The sequence below is a fragment of the Meles meles genome, chromosome 1 (assembly GCF_922984935.1).
Source record: "Meles meles chromosome 1, mMelMel3.1 paternal haplotype, whole genome shotgun sequence".
Lineage (NCBI taxonomy): Eukaryota > Metazoa > Chordata > Mammalia > Carnivora > Mustelidae > Meles > Meles meles.
Window position 1 is genome coordinate 192,851,954 of NC_060066.1, and position 21,475 is coordinate 192,873,428.

The 21,475-nt window shown below is 55.3% G+C and overlaps 4 protein-coding genes across 7 annotated transcripts; 1 reads left to right on the forward strand and 3 right to left on the reverse strand.

Annotated features, from left to right (window-relative positions):
- Positions 1 to 6: 6 nt before the first annotated feature.
- Positions 7 to 6,659, forward strand: TMEM234 (transmembrane protein 234). 2 transcript variants are annotated; one of them, XM_045999888.1, is made up of 6 exons: positions 7 to 54; positions 332 to 483; positions 1,311 to 1,377; positions 5,655 to 5,747; positions 6,022 to 6,103; positions 6,435 to 6,659. In XM_045999888.1, the coding sequence occupies exons 1-6, from the start codon at positions 39 to 41 to the stop codon at positions 6,520 to 6,522; spliced, it is 498 nt and encodes a 165-aa protein (XP_045855844.1). In that variant the 5' UTR covers positions 7 to 38; the 3' UTR covers positions 6,523 to 6,659. The 2 variants fall into 2 exon arrangements, with proteins under 2 accessions (XP_045855844.1, XP_045855835.1); XM_045999879.1 differs by having other exon boundaries at positions 6,022 to 6,635.
- Positions 6,659 to 12,161, reverse strand: DCDC2B (doublecortin domain containing 2B). 3 transcript variants are annotated; one of them, XM_045999830.1, is made up of 10 exons: positions 11,844 to 12,161; positions 11,011 to 11,208; positions 10,042 to 10,093; positions 9,516 to 9,592; positions 9,139 to 9,270; positions 8,727 to 8,873; positions 8,583 to 8,622; positions 7,856 to 7,991; positions 7,368 to 7,471; positions 6,659 to 7,112 (listed from the first exon to the last, which is right to left on the reverse strand). In XM_045999830.1, exons 1-10 carry the CDS (start codon positions 11,960 to 11,962, stop codon positions 6,741 to 6,743), a joined length of 1,377 nt encoding a protein of 458 aa, XP_045855786.1. In that variant the 5' UTR covers positions 11,963 to 12,161; the 3' UTR covers positions 6,659 to 6,740. The 3 variants fall into 3 exon arrangements, with proteins under 3 accessions (XP_045855786.1, XP_045855795.1, XP_045855780.1); XM_045999839.1 differs by having other exon boundaries at positions 11,011 to 12,161; XM_045999824.1 differs by having other exon boundaries at positions 8,583 to 8,873; positions 11,011 to 12,161.
- Positions 11,074 to 14,461, reverse strand: IQCC (IQ motif containing C). The gene is made up of 6 exons (XM_045999854.1): positions 14,404 to 14,461; positions 13,841 to 13,984; positions 13,380 to 13,644; positions 13,031 to 13,149; positions 12,155 to 12,923; positions 11,074 to 11,209 (listed from the first exon to the last, which is right to left on the reverse strand). Exons 1-5 carry the CDS (start codon positions 14,443 to 14,445, stop codon positions 12,159 to 12,161), a joined length of 1,335 nt encoding a protein of 444 aa, XP_045855810.1. The 5' UTR covers positions 14,446 to 14,461; the 3' UTR covers positions 11,074 to 11,209; positions 12,155 to 12,158.
- A 281-nt stretch (positions 14,462 to 14,742) lies between these two features.
- On the reverse strand, positions 14,743 to 19,151 carry CCDC28B (coiled-coil domain containing 28B). Its single transcript, XM_045999867.1, has 6 exons — positions 19,052 to 19,151; positions 17,638 to 17,828; positions 16,370 to 16,536; positions 16,060 to 16,250; positions 15,836 to 15,858; positions 14,743 to 14,933 (listed from the first exon to the last, which is right to left on the reverse strand). Exons 2-6 carry the CDS (start codon positions 17,799 to 17,801, stop codon positions 14,879 to 14,881), a joined length of 600 nt encoding a protein of 199 aa, XP_045855823.1. The 5' UTR covers positions 17,802 to 17,828; positions 19,052 to 19,151; the 3' UTR covers positions 14,743 to 14,878.
- Between the last annotated feature and the right edge of the window lie 2,324 nt (positions 19,152 to 21,475).

Consider the following 21,475-nt stretch of genomic DNA (forward strand, 5'->3'; position numbering starts at 1 on the left):
CCCCTTCGTTTCCGGAAGTGGACGGGACCGGCGTTGCCATGGCGGCGTCTCTAGGTGGGTAGGCGGCCCCGCCCCTCTAGGGGCTTCCCAAACCTTGCCGGGAGTACATTTCCCGCTGCGTCTCCACCACCTGACCTTGACCCCTGCCCGAACCCCAAACTCCGGTCTCCCGGGGTCTGTCCTACCCGCCCATCCCACCCGGGGCGTCGGAGAGAGGGGGAGAGATGTGGGGGCGGCCGGCTGGGGAGCGGAGGGGAGGCTCGAGGAGGACCAGGCCCGGCGAGCGGCCGTTTTTTTTTTGGCGGTGAGGGTTACTCGCATCTCCATCCAGGACAGGTGCTGGCTCTGGTGCTGGTGGCCGCCTTGTGGGGTGGCACACAGCCGCTGCTGAAGCGGGCCTCCTCTCGCCTGCAGCAGGTTCGTGAGCGGACCTGGGCTCGGCAGTTGCTGCAGGAGATGAAGACCCTCTTCTTGAATACTGAGGTGTGTCGTGTATGACCCCTTTCTCGAGCATAGCTGCTAAAAATATGGTCTCTGGAGTCAAACGAGTCTGGGTCAGAATCTGCTCCCCACCAGCTTACTCTCTGGAAGCTCTTGGAAGAGTCAGTTCTCCTTGAGCCTCCGTTTCATCATCTGCAAAATGGGAATGTTAATGGTAACCACCTCATAGGGCAGTTGTGAAGATTCAGTGAGGTGAGGCACCTAGAGCACTTAACATTGGGTCCAGTACATAATTAGTGTTCAACCTATGGCTGGTATTACTAATACTTTGTTATGGTGGTCCCTCCAACAGCCCTTCCTAGGGAGGACTTGGGGCTCAATTGACCCTGGGGAGGGAGGATAAGGAAGGATATGGAGAATTACCTCTGACCCCAGTGCTGCCAGTCTAAGCTAGTGGGAAAGACAAGACAGAGACACAACCACCTCTCAGGGCTAAGGGCTGTGAGAGATGTACAGATTAAGTGCTTCCTGAGTTCACAAGAGAGAGGCTGGACCTAGGAGCCTAGGGGAATGCTTCTTAGAGGGAGTGACATTGGCATTCAGAGACTTGCAGGATGGGGGGGATGGGAACTAGCAGGGCAGAGCGAGAAGCATTCAAGCCCGAGACATGGAGTTCAGTCAGTAACTTGCTGCCCTGCTCTGCCTTGCTCTGGAAGGGTCCTTTTTAGAAGGCTAACTACTCTCTGGACCTTATAGCTATAAGGAAGCTTCCTTGGAGCTTTCTCCAAGGAACTGCGTATCTAGAAGTTCAAAGAAGTCAGTGCTTCTCACTCAAGCATCATACTGATGCAGATTTCTTCTGTTTCCAGTACTTGATGCCCTTTTTCCTCAACCAGTGTGGCTCCCTTCTTTACTACCTCACCTTGGCGTCAACAGGTGGGTCTCTGACTTAGAACTGCTGTGCTCAGTGGTGGAGGCCACCTGGAAGAGTCACTTGGGGAGGGGGCCTGAAACACCCTGTTCCCATGAGTGAAGGAGACCCCACTATCTGTGGTTCCCTCTTTGCACCCTCTTCTCTGAGCAGCTGGGGGCACAGTGGGCTGTTGATGAGTATGCTGCCAGGCACTGGGGTTGGTTTGAAGCCTGGCGGTCTTGTGCAGCAGCGGAGGAAGAGGGAAGGTTCATTTGCTGTGCCAGCAGCTGGCCTTGACACTTGCTTCCGCGGTGTGCCACCTGCCTGACCTTGAGCGAGTGTCTTGAGTGTTGGTTTTACAGGATGATTTTTGTAGCACTGAGAGGATTACATTCAGTGTATGGGAAGCATCTAGTCGAGTAGTGGGTGCTCCCTATAGGAGCTCAGCAAGCATATGTTTCCTTCCTCCCTGATTATTGACTGTCCTCTGCTGCGTCAGATACTGAGCGAGTTTTACACAGTTTGTAGCTGTACCGCGGAGATACTACAGGTTTGGTTCCACACTACTGCAGAACAAATGTTGCAGAGCAGATCAGATGAATTTTTTTTGGCTTCCCAGTGCATATAAAAGTTATGTTTAGTAGTGCCCAGCTGGCTCATTTGGTAGACATTGCAACTGTTGATCTCAGGAGCTTAAGTTCAAGCACAGGGTTTACTTAGAAATAAAACAAAAACAAAGGGGCACCTGGGTGGCTCAGTTGGTTAAGCAGCTGTCTTTGGCTCAGGTCATGATCCCAAGGTCCCAGATCAAGCCCAACATGGGGCTCCTTGATCAGAGGGGAACCTACTTCTCCCTTTCCACCTGCCTGCTGCTCCTCTGCTTGTGCTCTCTCTCTTTCTGTCAAATAAATGAATAAAATCTTAAAATAAAAATAAAAAAAGCAAGTGGGCGTGTGTGTTGTGTAGTTGGTTAAGCATCTAAACCCTTGGTTTTGGCTCAGGTCATGATCTCAGGGTTGTGAGATTGAGCCCCGCATTAGGCTCTGTGCTCAGCACAGAGTCTGCCTGGGACTCTCTCCCTCTCCTTCTGCCCCTTCCCCCCTACGCTCTAAAATAAATAAACCAATCAATCTTTAAAAAAGAGAGAGAGAGAGAAGTGCAATAAAACGAGGCAGGCCTGTATTTGATTCTCATCATGGCACTACAGAGCAGACCTGATGATCTCCATGTAGGAGATGAAGTTACAGAATTTGGGGCAACTTACTTCCCTTCTCCAAGGTCCCAAGCATGTCAATGCAAAAGGATTTAAAGCCATTTATTACTTAAAGTTTATGCTCTTGAGGTTTACTATGAGAAGTCTCCCTTCTGTGGTTTCAGCTCTCCTGGAATCTCAGCCAGGCACCCCGGGAACATGAGGGGAGTTTGGGTCCCCGAGAACTCTGGGGCCCCCCTTGGAGGCCAAGAGAGGGTGAAGAGACAGGCCAACCTCCAGAGCTGCCCCCTCTGCTTCAACTAGAGGAACTCCACTTTTCTCTCTTTTACTTTTGGGGCTTCTCATAAGGCATCATTTAAAAGAAAGTTTGGGGGCACCTGGTTGGCTCAGTCAGTAGAGCACACAACTCTTGATCTCAGGGTCATGAGTTCAGGCCTCATGTTGCGTGTGGAGATTACTTAAATAAAACTTAAAGCTTGGAAAAAGAAAAGAAAAAGTTTGAAAGCTTGCTGCTCCCTGCTGCCCAAGAATGCCGAATGCTCTGGCCAGCTGACTGTACTTAGCCCATTACCAAGTTTTGAGCAAATGGCAACATTCGGGTCCTGTTATGTCATCGTCTGCCCCACCTCCATCCTTTAGCATCTGCCTGTGACAATAATCAGCTACAGTGGCCACTTTATCAAGGTTGTGTATACTCAGCCAGGGACTAGACATGTGACCGTTTCATCGTTCAGCAGCCCTGTGGGGCAGCGATGGTGTCACCTTGTTAGCACTGGTGTAGGGTACAGGGAACAAAGACCTAACCAAGGTCACATGGGGACCCCTGCTCTTTCACCGCCACCCGCTGCTTCCTTTCCCCAACTACTGTCGTGGACCAGTCTGTAGCAGTCATGGCGTGCCATGGAAGGGGTGTAAGCCCAAGGGAGCGGCTCTGAGTAGGTAGGAGTTGTGGTCAGTTTCTTGGATGGGAAATCCCAGCTGTGGTGGGGACTCTTCAGGGGATGAGAAGCAGGAAAGTTCTTCCTCTTAGTCTTGTCGTAATCAAGTAACTCAGTGTCTGATTGATACTTCCTTTTTTTTGGTATGTGTGTGTGGTAAGAACACTTATACGAGGTCTATCTTCTTAGAAGGTGGTTTTTTTTTTTTTTTTTAAGCAAGCTTTACATCCAATGTGGAACCTGAACTCACAACCCTGAGATCAAGAGTCACATGCTCTACCGACTGAGCCAGCCAGGCACCCCATCTTCTTTTTTTTTTTTTTTTTTAAAGATTTTATTTATTTATTTGACAGATAGAGATCACAAGTAGGGAGAGAGGCAGGCAGAGAGAGAGAGAGAGAGAGAGAGAGAGAGAGGAGGAAGCAGGCTCCCCGCCAAGCAGAGAGCCCGACGCGGGACTCGATCCCAGGACCCCGAGATCATGACCCGAGCTGAAGGCAGCAGCTTAAACCACTGAGCCACCCAGGCGCCCCGGCACCCCATCTTCTTAAAAAGTTTTAAGTGTGGGGGCGCCTGGGTGTCTCAGTCTGGGTTAAGCATCTGCCTTTGGCTTGGGTCATGATCCTGGGGTCCTGGAATTGAGCCCCAAGTCGGGCTCCTTGCTCAGAAGGGAGCTGCTTCTCCCTTTCCCTCTGCCATTCCACCTGCTTGTGGTCTCTGGCTCTATCTCTCTATTCTTTTAAGATTTTTATTTATTTGTCAGAGAGAGAGAAAGAGTGTGTGTGTGCACAAGCAAGGGGAGCAGCAGATAGAGAAGTAGGCTCCCCACTGAGCAAGGAGCTGGACATGGGACTCCATCCCAGGATTCTGGGATCATGACCCAAGCTGAAGGCAGACACTTAACTGAGCCACGCAGGTGTCCCTGCCCCCACTAAAAAGTTTTAAGTGTGGGGTGCCTGGGTGGCTCAGTGGGTTAAGCCACTGCCTTTGGCTCAGGTCATAATCTCAGGGTCCTGGGATCGAGCCCCGCATTGGGCTTTCTGCTCCGCGGGGAGCCTGCCTCCCCCCACCCCCACCGCCTACCTCTCTACCCACTTGTGATCTCTCTGTCAAATAAATAAATAAAATGTTTTAAAAAAAAAGTTTTAAGGGTACCAAATTTAAGTGTAACACATTTTAAGCTAACCCTGTTAACTAGATTAGTCTTTCAGGTTTGTTTATGGGGAATCAGTCCCTCAGAACTTCAAAATTAAGGCACCGATCCTGGGCTGTCCTGTCCCCTATCTAAGGCCCAGCCCTGTGGGGCCGATCCTGAACATGTACCTGACGTCCCTCAGGCTCCGTGTTTCGAGCCCGAGCTAAAACAGAATCAGATGTGCTTCACTGGCTGTTTGTCCATCTCCGTTTAGTTCGGTCAGGACATAGGCTTTGGAGTCAGGCAGCCCTTGGTTTAAGTCCTCGATTTGCCTCAATGTATGTGTCTCTGAGCTTTTGTTTCCTTTACACACAGTGATAATGCTCTTCTCGCCGTGCTGTTGTGAAGACTGAAGATGTGTACACAGGTGGCACTTAATAAACGGTGGCTGCGCTGTCGCACCATCTACTGCGTCACATCCTCTTGGCTTTGGGGCCTATCTGTCCCAATGTTCTTGCGATCTCAGGAGTTCCTCGAGTGCAAAGACCTCATCCTTAGCCGCAAACCAGGGTGGTCCCAGACCACCTTATAGTTTGGGTCTTCATGCAGGAGTGGAGGGAGCACTGAATTGAGAGTCAGGAAACATGGTTGGAATCCCGAGCTTTGCTACAGTTTTATCAGGAAAATGAGATTTTTTTTTTCTTTTTTCACAGGCTGTCTCAATAAAATGTGTTTTGTGCCTAGAAAGACCATTTTTGGGGGCACCTGGGTGGCTCAGTCATTAAGCGACTGCCTTCAGTTCAGGTCATGATCCCAGGGTCGTGGGATCAAGCTCCAAATTGGGCTCCCTGCTCACTGGGAAGCCTGCTTCTCCCTCTCCCACTCCCCCTGCTTGCATTCCCTCTCTCGGTGTATCTCTCTCTGTCAAATAAATAAAAGCTTTTAAAAAGAGAAAGAAAGACAGACAGACAGTTTTTGGGCATCTCAGAGATTTTTTTTATTCTGATCATTCAGATCTGACCCTAGCTGTGCCCATCAGTAACTCTCTGGCCATTGTCTTCACACTGATTGTTGGGAAGTTCCTCGGAGAGGATATCGGTGGAAAAGGTAAGTCAGGCCACTGCAAGTGTGGGTAGGTGCTCCTTGGGCCTCCCCACCCCTATTAGTCCTTCCCCAGAGCCAGCTCCTATTGGCGGGAGAGAGGAAGATCTTTCCCCATCCATCCCCTTTCCTCGGCAGCTCTCCTGCTTCCTTATGGCCATCGAAGTTCCTTCACCTGGGCATTCCGGGGATAGACTCCCTCTGCACTGGTCCCTCAGCCCTGCATCAGCTCCTCCTAGCATGGCTGGGCTCAGACCCTTGATTTCTGCCTGTCCCCCAGGAGCATTCACAGGCATGGTGCTCACCGTGGTGGGGATTGCACTCTGCGTCACGAGCTCCGTGAGCAAGACCCAGGAGCAACTGTCTGCCCTTTGAGGGGACGCACGCCACCCTCCAGCCCAGCTGTGTCCAGGAAGCCCCTGAGCCGGGAGGCGCAGCCAGGGAGCAGACGGACCCAACACCTCCCGCTCTGAGCCTCAACGCCCTCACCTCTTACGGGGCTGGTAGCTACCTCGAGGTGGCTCTTGTGGCAGAACCGCAGCGAAAAAGCTGTTCGGCTGCTTGGATTTGCCGCCAGAGACCTCATACCTCCCCAGCAACCCTTCTGCCGCAGCAGCTCTCCCCGTGCTGTCGTGTCAGGCACCCAGCCCAGCCACGGTCACTACGGCCTGGTCCAGACCATCCCAGCAGCAGGGTCCACGGACAGCGCGGAGACGGCCACCGGCTGAGCCAGAGATGCAAACAGGAGGCGTCAGGGCTGTCAGCGGCCTTGGCTGGCTGAGGCGGGGGCCCAAGGGGAAGAAGGGACAACAGAACGGCAGGTGTAGCGGACACAAGCAGCCTGTGGCCTGGCCCACCTAGGAGGTGGGTGGGAGTCCTCAATCGCCTGCCCTCCCTGGGCCCCCGCCCCACGTCACTTCTGCCATGTGTCATGGTGACTGGTGAGGGGTAGCCTCAAATAAATCTGCACGGAACGGATGGAGGACAGTGAGTACTCTTCTATCGAAGCACGCCTGCTCCCATGGTTGTAGCCTCTCCCCCAAGCTCAGCGCGCTCCTGCTGTCTCTGGCCGGAGAACCCCATGGGAACATGGCCTCCATGGCTAGGGCTGCCCAGCTCAGAAGGAAGAGAAGACCGGGCTGTAGGTTTAGGAGCAGAAGAGTGGGGCGGGGCCGAGGGGGCTGCCGGATATCCTGTGAGCCCAGGGGCGGCACTGGGTTCCCTGGAACAGGCTGCAGAGCGGCCGCCCCAGTTCCTGGCCGGAGCTGCTGGCTCCCAGGATGGCAGAGACGGGGTTGTGGCTGAGACTGCTGCCCCAGCCCCAGGCTGCTTTTCCAGGCCCAGGGCCTCGTCCACCATCTGCGCTGCCCTCTGGAGGAGGCAGAAAGCCATTCGGACCAGAGCATTAGCACCCCTTGTCGCCTCCACCCTCAGCTGAAGTTTCTGACCCGTGGAAAGGAAGAGACTTTACAACTTCAGATCTGCCCACCCGCTTAACCAGGTAGGAGATTGGGCTTGGAGAGTTAGATCGGCTCACAGTCCCAAGGGGGAGCTCTCCTGGGACCCTGGGCTGCCATTCCAGCTCATAGCCCCTGAACCAACATACTGCTTCCAGCCCCCGCCCACCTGATCCAAGGGTTCCTCCGTGCAGGTGTCTTCATCATCTGCCACTTCCTGGGCCCCTGCGGTCTCCTTCCTCGGGTGGGGAGCCTCATACACTCCCTTGACTCCTGATGAGGGAGGCAGTGTTGGCAGGTGCCCAGCCCGAGGAGTCCTTGCTCTTCTTTCCCAGCCCCTTCCCCTCCCCTGAGCCTTGCTCCACGGTCCCCACTACCTTGGAAGCTGGCAGGGTAGCTCCAAGGCAGGCCTTTGGCTCCCATCCCTTCCAAATCCCACCCTGAAGTCTCCCTGTGCCTCGTTTCATATTTCCAGTTCCCTGCACGTCAGTCAGGGACGATATGTGCCCATGGGGCAGCAGGAAGGCTCTGTGCTGAGTGAGGTCAAGGCCAGCTCTGTCCTTGGGCATTCTGCTCCCATAGACCTCTCTCACAACAGCAGGGGCCATTCTGTGTCGCTGTCAGAGGGTGGGTGAGAAGGGCCCAGGGTCCCCTCACCTGATGGAAAAGAGAGCGTGGGGAGCCTGCTGCTTGGCTGAATGGTCTGCTGGGGTCTGGCATAGAAGGCAGATGGCTCAGTAGGGCTTGGCTCCTTTGGAGAGGGCTGGGGCACCTGCGCCCTGTGGCCCTGGGCCTGTAGAGGGCATACTGGGCTTGGACTGTGGGTGACGATTGTTTTTGTCTTCTCTCCTGCCAGGCCAAGCTTGAACGCCCTGGGTGCTTGTGGAAGCTTGGGAGAGATGCCATCTGTCTTCACAGCCTGTGTCCTCCCTCCCGGCTCCCTCTTTCCATCAGGCTGCCTTATCCAGGGACAGAGCCTCTGGTGCCTGGCACCCAGTGAAGCCAGGCCATGTCCCCCAACCCCCACCCAGTGCTCAGTGGCTCATTTCTTGGGAGGGCTCAGGCCTGGGATCAGCTGGGGAGCTGAGCCCCGCTATGCCAGAGGCCAGTTCGCTCTCCCAGTGGCCTGCCTGGCCAGCAGAGTCCACAGGTCTTTGTCGAGCCAAGTTGAGCTGTCTCTTGCACCAGCTTCTGGTTTGGCCCTTGCCACTCAAGACCTGTGTCACCCTGAGCAGCTGACTTCACGCGTGTGAACCTGTCTCCTCCGGGAAACGGGAATGGTAACCTCTGTTCCACAAGGCGTGTGGTGAGAGCCTGAGCTGGAGGAGAGGCCAGCCAGTCACCCCCTCCTGTCCTGCCTTGCATGGCCTCCCCCGTCACCTACCTGGAGCTTGTGGGGCTTAGACTTTGGGTCTGGGGGGTGCCTGCAATGAAAAAAAAGGGCTTGTGGTAGGCAGAGCAGGCATGGGATCCGGGTGGCTTCCTCTGCTTTACCCTGCTGCCCCTCCGCCACCTCACACGTCCATACCAGCAGCCCCTGGGCAGAGAGGGGCTGGGCACCAGCAGCTCCAGATAGGGGAGGGCCTTGAACTCCTCCTCTCCGACTGCCACATAATAATGGCCATGCATCAGAGCGTCTCTTGCTGACAGCGGGAGCCCCTCCAGGGTGCAGAGTCTGGGGGAGAGACGTAGGTGGGTAAAGGCTGGTGGTCAAGATGCCTCTGCATACTCGGCAGACTACAACGGGCTGGGCGCGGCTACTCCAAGGTACCCATTGGCTGCTGACCCTCCAGGCCAGTCACCGGGGCTCTACCCTGCTCCAGGGGCTCAGTGGAGGGACCCCTCCCTGTGGCACAGAAGGAAGTCCCATTTGGGGAAGCACAAGGACAGTGGGAACCAGCAGGAAGCCTCCCTCCATGGCCCCGCGGGCCGGCACTCACTTGCACACAGCTCCGGCCCGCAGTTTGGCCTTCTCAGTCAGGAGCTTCAACATGGCTTCCCAGTCCTCGCCAGCAGCCTGGGGCAACTTCAGGCTAAATGGGGGACTTACCAAGTCCCCGTTCCTGAACACACTGAGACAAAGAGCAGTGTGGTAAGGAGAAGAGACCCCAGAACGCCCCACACATGAGAGGAAGAAGGGCAGCACAGGGCCGGAGATGGTCTAAGAACAGGGGCATTGGTCCGTTTTCACCCATCAAGCATGCTGGCACTTTTTCTATCCCCACCAGTGACCAGGGGCTCCTGGAACAAACCCACCCACATTTTCTTGGTCTTACTGAAACAAAATCTGTTTCTGCTCCCCAACACTGGCACTCACCGAATATAGCAGGGGGAACGTGCAAGTGGTTGCGGTCCAAGGGTCCCATCCCCTGGGTGGTGAGTCACAGGAGGACCCTGAAACCCAAGTCAGGCTCTCAGATCAAGAGAGAGTTGAGGCCTTTGGCTACAGGTGGGTCAGTCCAAGCGGATAGGGTGAGTGAAGGAGGGGACAAGGAGGGATGGGATGAATCACACCTTTCACCAAAGGAAGCTTCTACCTCTCCAAAGTCACATTCTGCCCATCCCTTTGCCCCCATATGTTTTACAGCTTCCTCTTTCCTTTGGGGACCACAACCTGGAGATAAAGTAACAGGCTGGGTGAGGAACAAGGGGTAGTCTTGAAACCCTGTACCCCAGGGAGGGTAGCAGCTGGCTCCAGAGTAGATGTGGAGCGTGCCCCGCCCCCCACCAGTGACCTGACAGATCCTGTTGTTTCCAGAGCCCCTGGCTTCCCAGATGAAATTGGGGGCAATCCCAAGAGGGGTAAGACAGAGGGCTGGAGGCCAGCCTCCCCCAAGACTCACTGGTAGTCTGCTGCTCTTCCCACCTGGATCCTTCTGTCCAGAGGGTAAATAGCTATAAGGACAGAAGGGTTACAGGTCATCTGGGGGAGCCTGGGACCATACCCGCCAGTAACTGCCAGAGTGAGGGTCTAGGGTGCAGCTTACCAGGTATCCCTTCCCACCTGGATAGTCTCAAGACATCTGTCCAGAAACAGATGCTGGCCCTTGAACCTGCCTTAAGGCCTGGCGTCAGGCTAACTATCTGGACTTGGAGCTCAGACACAAGCCGTTAAGGTTAAAGGTCAAGAGAAACTAATTCACTCAGCATCATACTGTAGCTCAGAAATTCTCTCATTCATGAGGTTTTATCTCATTTTCTGGGAGATGGAGAAAGTTACGAGCCTACAGTAACACGGAAGAAAGTCCCCGGATTCTAAGTCTCTGGCTTCCCACCCCTTGCTCCTTGCGCTATCACAAGGAACGCCAGGGGACAGCTGAGTAGGACCTGGAAGCCAGATCTGAATTGGAAGCTCAGATACTCAAAATTCTTCTCCCATCTTGGAAGGCATGGCTGCACCCCACAGAGGGGGATGACCCTGGACCGGGAGAGCACAGGATGCTTGATCACAGCAGGGAGGAAGTGAGGGATGGAGTTAGCGTTTGGTGATGGTGGTGGTAGAGGAACCAATCAAGAAGAGCCTTTGGAAAAAGGGGTCCACCTGCAGAACATTCTTGCAGGCTGGTCCTGACTGTGAGGGGCATAAACATCGATGTCCTGCTTCGCCCAGAGCTGTGGCTCTGCTATTTGTGACTTGCGGACTCTGAGGCAGGTTGCTGAGCCTGTCTTGATTTCCCATTCTGAAGAGCAGGGATAAGACTGTGTCCTGCGTGGGGCTGCTGCCTTCCAGAAGGGAACATGCACCGTGCCTGCACATGCAGCAAGCACTGAGCACGAATACGACCGAATATGACCCGCCCTGGGCCACTCACCTCAGCTTGCGGAATCTTTCGAAGCCGGCAGCCACATACTGCCCTCCGTTCTGCAGGTCGGCCAGGTCTGTGACAGGGTGGCCACCCCGAGGCGTATAGAGGGCCCGCACAGCCACCGGGGCCTGCACAGTCGAGGTCACCTCGCAGAGGAAAGTCTCCAGGGTGGGGAAGCGGCGTTGGCTCACCACCATCTGGTGACCTGGGGAGAAGGGGTCCCCGTTCCGGTATATCACCACCCTCTTGGCTGCTGGATTGCTACCACCCGCCATCATGTGTCCTCAGCACGAGACGCGGAGCTGTTGCCAGGCAACTGAGGCAGGCTGGGAGCAATGCCAGTCGGAAGTGGAGTCCTGCCCGCCCCTTCACCAAGAAAGGCGGGGAGAGACTGCAGGAGCACGTGTTTGCCTTCAGGGTCTCATCCAGCCGGCCCCAGCCCTTGGCCCTCAGTGGGGCCTCGCTGAGAGCTGGGTGGGTCTGATCACTATACTGGGAGGAAGACCCCGGGCCTCAGTGAGAAAGGCAGTGGTGGAGAACGCACCGAAGCACAGAGATTCTAATCCTGGATAGAGGGAAGATCCTCAGAAGCTCCCTGCCACTCCGCAGCCCAAGGGCTGAGCTCAAAGGAGGATCAGCTTTGGGGACTGTTCTCAAGGATGGCCCATCTGCTCCCTGGACTGTGGCTCCCAGCCTGTCCCCGGGGAAGATGCCGCATGCCAGCAGGAAAGGAACAAGAGCACCCCGTTCTATGCTGAACAGAGGCAGAAGATGAATGCAACCAGGTGCAGAATCCATGAAAAACCTTTATTCTTCATCAGGCTCCCTACTTAACTTACCCCAAGAAATTCCCTGTCCCCAAAACTGGATTAAGCCACAGGCAAGGATGAAAGAATGTCCTTCTTCCTCCCCTCCCTATCCTGGAGCAGCTCTTTGCTCCAGCTTCTCTTGGCCCCATTAGTCACCAACAGCCAAGGGCAAAAGGAAGTGCTGGTACCAGGGAGCAAGGATGAGGCCTTGCTTCCCTCAACGCCCTTCCATAGCATGCCTGCTTTGGAACCTGGGCTTTCCCTGGCTGCCCAAGGCCTAGCCTGGTGGTCCTGTTTTCCAAGGCCTGCCACTCCAGTGGTCCTCTCCCATGTGGGCTGACCCCGTCAGAGATGGTTTCTCAGGCGGCCTTCATCGCCATGGTACAGTCCTCTGGTTTTTCCCTTCCTCGTGGCTAGGTTCATTGGAGGTTCTGTCCCTAGAGAATTCTCTCTAGGGAGCTGGCCCTTAGGTGGTTTAGTCTTCCAGAGACCCTGGATACATTCTGCCGAGGTCTCCTCCCAGATGCCATGGTCCTCTGAGAAGTCCAACTTCCGTGGCCTAGCTCTTTGGCAATCAGGCTGTCTGTGTTCTGACCTCCTGGGAGACTTGTCCTCAATATCTGGGTCTTCACAGAGTGTGGGCACCCGGGTCCTGGCCTTTTCAGAACAGTAGCCCCTAGGTTTGAGGCCTTTGGGGGTGTGGTCATCCAGAACAGTCGTCAGCTGTTGGCAGGTCTGTCCAAAGATCTGCTCCCCATGGTCTGGCTCCTTGGTGAGCCTGTTCTCCAAGGCCTGGTTATCTGATGATGTGAGCAGCTGTGGCCCGGCCTTCCTGCAGCATGGGTCCCTGTACTTGACCCCATCAGCGGTTTTATCTGTAGTGGCCTGTCTTTCTGGGCACTTGTGTGGTGGGGATCTGAGCCTCCAACAGTCATCCACATGGTCTGGCTCATTAGCAGTCCTGTCTCGGTAGGGCTGGCTTTTCAGTGGTGGGTTTGTTTGTGACCTGGCCCTCTCACAGGTCTGTGCCCTGTGGTCTGAGCACACGCTGGGCTTGTCTCTGGGCTGGCTGGTCTCTGGGGATGTCAGTGTTTGTTTGAGAATTAAGTACTGTTGGGGAAGAAAAGAGACACTGTACCAGGCAGGACAGCTTGAGCACAGAGCAGGAGGCTTTTCCCTAACCCCCACCCTTGGCAGGGCTCCAAGGGAGTGCCTACCTCCTTCCGGCTATTGATGGCCTGTTGCAGCCACAGCAGTTCCATGGCCAAGTGGTTGTGGTGGTACTGGAGCTCCTGGAGCTCAGTCTGGCTATGGGGCAGTCCTGGACCTGCAGCTTCTGCGAAGGAGGGAAGAAAAAAGGGAGAAGGCTTTAGGGGTACACACTAGGCCTGGCTACCCTTAAGCCCTGGCACCCTCCCTCTGCCCACCCCTGAGTTGCCCTGAACCAGGCACTGGGAAGAAAGAGAGGGATGCAGCTTATGGAGCACAAGCCTTTCACTTTTCAGATGGGAAAGCTGAGGCCCAGAGCAGGTGAGGGACTTGCCCTGAATCGAGGCACAGAGGTACCTGGGTTCTCTATCCTTGATGTATCTCTGATCTCCCTTTGGCTGGGGTTCCTGGCTTTCCTGCTGTGCTCCTCCTGAGGCCAGGAGCTGTCACCTCTGCAGAGAAGACTCCCCGAGTTTGCGGAGCTCTCTCCTGACTTCTTCAGCATCACTTCCCCCAAGACAGCTTCTCTCTCGGGTTCTGTACATGAGAAGCTGCTCCTCAGTTCCTGCTCTGGATTTGGTGCCCTCCCTTGGGGTTTCCGGGTCCGATGGGATTTTGCCTTCTGAGAAATCATAAGTATGAGAACCTCACAGCTAAACCCTCCAAGCATACCAGGTAAGGATTAAGGATTGGAATGTGGGGAGTGGAGTCTTCCACTAAGAAAAGTTTGTCAACAGGAAGGGTGGATTCCACCATTTCCTTGAAGCCCCTCCCCAGGTCCCTCCTACCCCTCCCTTCTTCCACTGGGTGTGTACTACCTCTGGGAGGAACTGGGGCCTGGGAATCCAGCCCTCTGTCCACTGAAGCGTGCCCAGATCACCCTCGATTTCTCGTACAACAGCCTCATACTCCGCTCGCAGACTCTGGAAGTGGCGTCGGACCAAGAAGCCCCGGACGCAGGCCTGGCGTGGAGAATAAAGGCGAAAGAAAATGCTCATCACTGCAGAAGTGGGGGCATTTTGAGGATTTTTCTGGAGAGGTCGTCTCAGTGACTACGAGGGTATCTGGACACGGGAAAAGGTTAGGTGACGCTGTACGTCAGGACAGTCCCCGGGGCTTCAAGGAAGGATGCCGGACTAGCTCCTCCTCTTGAATTTAAGGCCCTTCCCGCCACTTCCTGGATCCCGCAGAACCGTATGGTGGGAGTGGAAGGCCTGTGGGGGTCCGTGGGTCCCACCATTCTTCAGGGTGGTGGGGGTGGTTCGGTAACTCCAGAGGCGGGCACGAGGGTAGGTGACTGAACGTAGTAGCCTTCTCTCGTTCGAAGGTCCCAATCCGAGATCCCGTGGTGCGACTCGTGCGCCCCGGGCCCGCTCCGCACCTGCAGCACCGACACCTTCCGAATCAACCGCTCCCGCTCCATCCCGGCGCCAACAGACCCGCCGCTGACCAGCGCCGGCCAGTTGCGTCACTAGTCCGCGCCGCGGGCGGCCCCGCCCCTGCCGTCTCCAAGGCAACCATCCTCCTCCCGCGGCAGCTACCTGGTCGCGGTTTCCCAATTCCCACTCTCAGAGCCACGCTGGGAATTCCAGCCCCATCCCCCGCCACGCCGAGCGGGACCGTCCAAACCGGTGTGTCGCGCAGGGGTGACTCCGGGTTCTGGGGCCCTTCTCCGAGTGAGGGCGCAAAGAGGGGAGGAAGCACACGGAGCCGGTGTCTTTCTTTCTTTCTGGTTTAATTCCATCCAGTGCCCCCCTCCCCCGTAGCACCTGGGGGCCGCGGAATACCCGATCGAGTCCGTAAAAAGTCACAGTTTGAAGGGGATGGGAGGAGCAGTCTGGGCCAGGGTCCGACACCTACACAGCTGACTGCTCCTCGGGTTCAGCGTTCTCGGCCAGGTGCAGCTTCTGTCTGTGCCAGTCGGTTAAGGATTGCACTGCTTTGGACCCCAGTCTTTCCAGCCCTGTCTGCCCATCCTGCATTAGCTTAGTTTTCCGAACCGCACAAAGGGGCGGGGTCGCAGGACTCGGGTGATTCGTGGTCCAGGTGGCAGCCCACAACCGCCCTTCTTGCTAGGTGGCTTACTACCTTCTCTTTGGGTCTGGATCGTGCAGGTACGTGCACCCGCACTATTTCTGGCTGAGACTAGCTGGGGACATAATCTAAATCAGTGAAAATTATTATTCAATGTCAAAAGAGTAGGAAGACAGCAGACAAGCTTTGCCATGGATTGGTGTCAGCTAAAGTACTGGCAAATATTTTCTTTTAAAGATTTTATTTTGGGGCGCCTGGGTGGCTCAGTCAGTGAAGGGTGGGATTTCTGCTCAGGTCATGATCTCAGGGTTGTGAGATGGAGCCCTGAAGGGAGCTCTGCCCTGGGCATGGAGCTTGCTTAAGATTCTCTCCCTCTCCCTCTGCTCACCCCTCTAAATCTCTTTAAAAATTTTTTTTCACTAGTGTAACTAAAAAGGTTTTATTTTTAAGTAATCCCTGCACCCAACATGGGGATCGAATTTACAGTGCTAGAAATCAAGAATCTGAAGCTCTACCAACTAAGCCAGCCAGGGGCCTCACTTGCAAGGATCTTCCTAAGTAGATAAATCACATTCCCTATAACTATCTTTCTCCTGATAAGTCGGGAGAAGTCTGCGTGGGAGGCAGCTTGTGGCTAATTCTGCTTCAGTAGGACAGGAAGGGGGAGATGTTGATTTTATTGTAAATACTCCTAGAGGGTGGTGGGGACAAGGAAACTGATTTTATCTGTGGGAGGTGTGACACACATACACACAGCAGGGTCCCCCTGGAAAGGATACATAGAATTACTAAGATCTTCCAGCTGTCAACAGAGAGGAAAGGAGGTTTCTGTCAGGAGATGCACCAGGCCCAACCTCAGGTGCTCTGTGAGGCATCTTCTGGTGGGGGTTGGCGCTCCATGCACCCTCAGTTTTTCACCCAGGGGCCAGGAATAGCCTTAGGATCATGTACCTCCCCCACCCTATCGTGTCCCCAGGAACAGAAGCCCCCAGCCCTGACCCACATTGCTAAGCAGCTGGTCCAGGTTGCGGTCAGCCATCGTCTTCTTCTGCTCCTCAGGCAGCCCCTCAGTGACCCCGTCCTCTTCCTCCTCCTCCTCCTCCTCCCCACACACGTCCAGGCTGAAGTGCAACCGGGCCAGCTTCTCCTGCATCTCCCGCACGTGCTCCAGCTGCTCAAAGGAGCATTCCTTCCCTGGACAACACCCGTCTGAGCCCTGGGAGCAGCTCGGGACCCTGGCCCCAGCCGCGGCCTAGGGACCAGGCCCTCCAGCCCCACCCACACACCCTCTCAGTCCAGCCCCTGGGACTCACCAAAGGCCTGCAGCCGGCCTGAGTGAAAATCATTGAGCAGGTTCAGCAGTCCCCCCTCCATCTCATAGACGTCGGTCACCTCGGTCAGAAAGGAGTGCTGCAGGGGTGTGCCTGCAGAGCCGCCCCCACTTCCGGCCAGTACCGGGCGACATTTCTCCTTGCCTACCCTGGGTGGGGTGGGCATGACCAAGGTCACAGGGTGGGGGCGGCCAGGTACCGAAGGTTTTCATGCCGTCGGACTATGTACTAATTCAGCTTCCTATCTACTCCCAAACAGAAATGGATGTTGGCTCTTCTGGCCCTGCCCTGGGCACCAGGACTGGGAAGTGGGTGAGGAGGGGTAAGGATAAGAGTCAAAGGAAGTCTTTTTCTTCAGATGACACTCAGCCAGAACTGGGGCTGGAGGGGGGTTTGGGGGGCTTTGTCCGCTCCCTGCACTCATTCCTCCCATGACCCTGGGGGAATCATTCATCCTCCCTGGGGACAGTTACTCCTTACTGCCATGACAGCCATCTTACCTCTCCCAAAAATATCTTTCCGCTCCTCTTCTATTTCAAAACGGTTTTGCATTTTCCACCGTCCCCAGGATAACCCTGAAGGACCCTTCTCAGCCTGCCCCCCTCCTTTCCGTTTGCATTTCCTACTGGTCTTGCTCCAGCCCTGGGCTTCAGCGACACCCCCCTGAAGCTGTCCCCAGACGGATCTTTCGGGCAGATAGTGTGCAAAGCCACAGGGAGGCACAGTCATGGGAGAAAGAACACCTTGTGTTTCGTGGGAAACAAACATGGAGACCCTGTACGGTAGAATGCAGATCCCCAATCATTTAGAAAAATTAAGCAAAAATTCAGATTGTACATCTGAGTCTCCCTTTACCATCTCCTGCTCCATGACACTCGAGGGCAACAACCATCTGTGGTTCTGGGAACCTCCCAGGCAGTATTTTTCTTCCATACTTCTGTCAGGCAAGTCCTTCAGCTTAGACATTCTCTCTCTGTCTCCAGTGCCCTACAGCCTCTCTTTCTGGCATCGCTCACTGCCTTCTGAGGAGATCCCAGTCACCCATCTGGCCTTTCCCCTATACCTGAGGACAGAGACTGGGGCCGAGGCATCTCTGAGTTTTCTTTCAGCGGCCCGTGGGGGCAGCCCCAAGGAAGGCATCAACTGTTGCTAAGGCTAAGGCTTAGGCTAAGGCTTTCTTTACCTTCCCACAGGGCTCAGCCCAGAGTTGGGGTCCCTCCCCCCTCGCCCTGCTTTCCTTCTGTACCCACCTCTTGAACTTGGCCCGCTGCTTGGGGGACGGCAGATGAGGGAGTCCCAGGGCCAAGGAGCCGCTGTGGCTGGTGGGCACGGGGACCCTTCGTAATGTGCCAGGGGCCTGGGCTGGCTGGGTCAGGCAGGGCTTGGGACTCCTTTTCTTCTTCTTGTCCTCCATTGGATCCTGGCTGGACCTCAGGTCCCACTGAGATAGTGAGAGGCAAAGCCATCACTTCACCCGGCCACCCCTGAGGTTGCAAAGGAAGGGCCCCGGGACCTTGCCACCTTCCCCTCATAACTGCCAGGGTCTTGGTCCTCTCCTCTGTCCAGGATGGGCAGGGATGCCAAGATGCCAGCGCCTTCCTGCTAGGGTCTTGGATTTGTATTTGAAGGCGCTTCCAGGGCCCCCACCTGCCCTCCAGCCCTAGCCTGAAAACCTGGCCCCTGCCTGGAAGGGCTGGACCAGACACAATTGTCCTGCTGCTGCTGGGATTTCCTGTCCCAGGAGCTGACGGGGGTGGAGCTGGCAGGGGAAACGGAGAGGGAGGCAGAGTGGATGTGAGCCGGCAGGAGGCCAGCGGACGATTAGGGTGTCTTAACTAGGTTCTCTTGTGTTTAATCAGCTATCCAGGCAGATGCTGACAAATCCCATCGTTAAGGAAAGTGGCCGAGGTGTTTGTAGGGGCGCCTGGGAAGACTTCAGTGTCAGGCAGTCACCACCAGAGGACGGGTGATGGGGCTCACTGTAGGTACCCTGCCACTCAGACGCCCAGCATCCCTCCTCTTCCGCCCACCCCAATCTCAAACATCAGGCAGCTCCCAGAAGTTCTCTGGGACAGGCTTCCCGCCTCTTCCCCCTCCCTGGTCAGAAAGGCCCCGCTCCGCTTCAGCTGCAGCGGGGAGTGGGGGGCTGGGTGGTCTGGCAGCTGGCTGCCTCGGCCTCCAACAATGGCTGCGCCTGTGGCTGGCACTGCTCGGCCTCCAGGCCGGCTCCACCTCCCAAGCATCAGGTCGGCAGAGGTCCTCCTGGAGGAGGCCCTTCCAGGGGCTCTCCCAAGCTGCTTGGGAGCTGCTCCAGGCTGCCACCACCAAGCCTCGGTCTGTGCTCTGGGATGGTGGGGCTACTGGGGGCAAACTGGCACCTGGCTGGCCGGCCCCAGGGGGGTGTGGTGGAGGGGAGACCAGAGCACGTCCTCTGTCTTGCATTGCAGTGGCTTGGTCCAATTAGGGACTGGATAGAAGAAATGGAGCAGGAGTCCCTGTTCCCCAGGAATGGCTGGGGGCCACCTGGGATCTATTTCCCATGCTCAGTCTTCAAAACCGTGTGCCAAATGGATCGCTCAACTGGGGAGCCAGGATCCGAAACGCAGCCTCAGACCCGGGACGTTCTGCACCCCCCGACACACACCCTGGAAGGGGGCAACTGACCTGGAGGTGCGGGGTCTGGAGTGGGGTTTCCGTGCCGTTCCCTCCGCCCTCTGCGCTCTCCTCCTAGGGAACTGAGCAGATGGATGTAGAGCTAGCAGGAGGTAATTTGCATTTAAAGAGAAAGTGACCTTCTTTAGCAGCTGGGATACGGAAGATGGGAGGAGCCTACCACAGTTACTAGGCTGTCCCTCTCACTTGACGTTACCTTCCCAGCTGAGCTAAAGTGACTAACGTTGGTTGTGTGATGGCAATCTAAAAAACTCACTTTCCCATCAGTTCAGGGAGAAGCTACAGTCCCTTACAAAATGGGGGTGGTTTTGTCAGAAGGCCAGGGTGGGGAGATAGGGATGCGGGGCAGAAAATGTACATAAGCATGTAAGATATATATAAGCATATGATATATATATATAGACTATAAGCAGCAGCAGCAGCAGCAGGAATAAACTGCAAGAGAAGACAACCGTCTATTGAGTCGAGGTCCCCTATTAAGCACTTTATGTACATTTAATCCTCATAACAATCCTGCAGGAACATACTGTCACCATCCCATTTGCTGAAAGTAAACTATATTTTGAGGCTAATACCACTCATCCCACGATCCCCAGGCACTGGTAAGCAGTGGGGGCTATGTTCAGCTCCTGATGAAGTGATGGGACTAAGCCGCCTCCCTCCCCACGTCCAGGTCGAAGAGACACGTGTGGGGAGCATCATGTCAGAGGGACATCGGTGCGATTACCTGGTGCTTGACCCCAGCCCCCAGGAGGGAAACCTGAGTGCCACACGGAGACTGACCCAGCCCTGTCCATGCTGCTGGGGAGGCCAGATCAATGGGGCAGCTATTTAAAGACCTGGCAGAGGTTCCGAGCTCCGGTCCCCAGAGAACCATCTGATGCAACAGGAGACAGGCTTATCCTTGGCCAGGCTGCCCTGCAGTTTCAAATAGCTGCTCCAGGGCAACGTGCACAGCACCTTGGACCCCTCTCCCTCCCATGGGCAGGAGCAGCTTCCTGGTACCTGGGCCTCCGGATAAGTTAGGGAGTGATGGGCTGTTTCCACAGGCACCCACACAGGGATCTTTCCCAGGTGCTTCCAAAACCCAGACTGTTTCTGAAGGGAAGGCATTAATTCAGGACTTTTTCAATAACCAGAGGCTGGAAGGAGGGGTCTGCAAAGGCAGAGAGGACAACCTGTAGGCTGTTCTCTTCCAGCGGCTAGAGGGCCACCAGGGCTCTTCCAGGAAGGTGGTGGTGGGTGCAGGAGCCCCCCCCCCCCCCCCCCCACTAGGGTGAAGCTATCCTCAGAGATGCATGGCTTGGGAGTTTCAAGAGTTGGGGTGGCCTCCCTGGACTGTTTCTATCAACCTGTGTAGACCCTGATCAGGAGAAGCAGAGGCTCCGAGGAGACCATCACAGCCAGTGTGAACACAGCTGCTTGTGGACGCCTGGAGGGAAGGGCCCTTTACTTGTCTCTGCCGTTTGTTGGGCACTCACGTATCATCCTATGCGCCAGGCCAACCCAGGCTCTAGAGAGAATAGAGTGTCGGTGCAGGAGCCCCAACTTTTGCACCTAGGCTTGGCAGGGTGAGCAGGAATGTCTAAAAAAATCAGCCCATTTTTCAGAATTGCATGCAGAAAGTGGTCTTCTCAAGGAAGGTACAAAATCAAAGGAATTCACAGGTAGGCCAATGCCAAAGGGTGCTGCCCATGGCAGGCAGACCTGAACAGCAGTGATCCAGCCATCTGATTTGGGGCCTCAATTAGCCTATGTCTAGGTTTCTGGTCCCCTTACCTTATACATTCCTCACAGATCTTCCTAATGCCCTATTTGAACACCTTCAGTGGTTCCTCCCATCCACTGATCTAGCCCAGATTCCTTAACCTTGCACATGGACTCCTGGTGACCTCCTCTGGTACCTCTGTGCACCTGCATTTCTAGGTGAACTACTTCACTACTAAATGGTCAAACTCCTACCTACTCTTTGGGTCATAAGGCACTTCTAGGTGTCCATCCCAAACTCCTTGCTGAAGGAGAGTGCTTCCTTCATGGCTCCACAGCACCACTGCTGTTTCTTTATCTGGAAGTATCTTCTCGGGGGCTCAGATGGTTAAGTGTCTGCCTTCAGCTTATGCCATGATCCTGGGGTCCTGGGATGCAGTCCCACATCGGACTCCTTGCTCGGCAGGAAGCCTGCTTCTCCCTCTGCCTACAGGTCCCCTTGCTTGTGCTGACAAATAAAATCTTAAAATTGGGGCACCTGGGTATCTCAGTGGGTTAAAGCCTCTGCCTTCGCCTCAGGTCATGATCCCAGGACCCTGGGAGGGAGCCCCGCATTGGGATCTCTGCTTCTCGGAGAGCCTGCTTCCTCCTCTCTCTCTGCATCCTTGTGATCGCTGTCAAATAAATAAATAAAATCTTTAAATATTA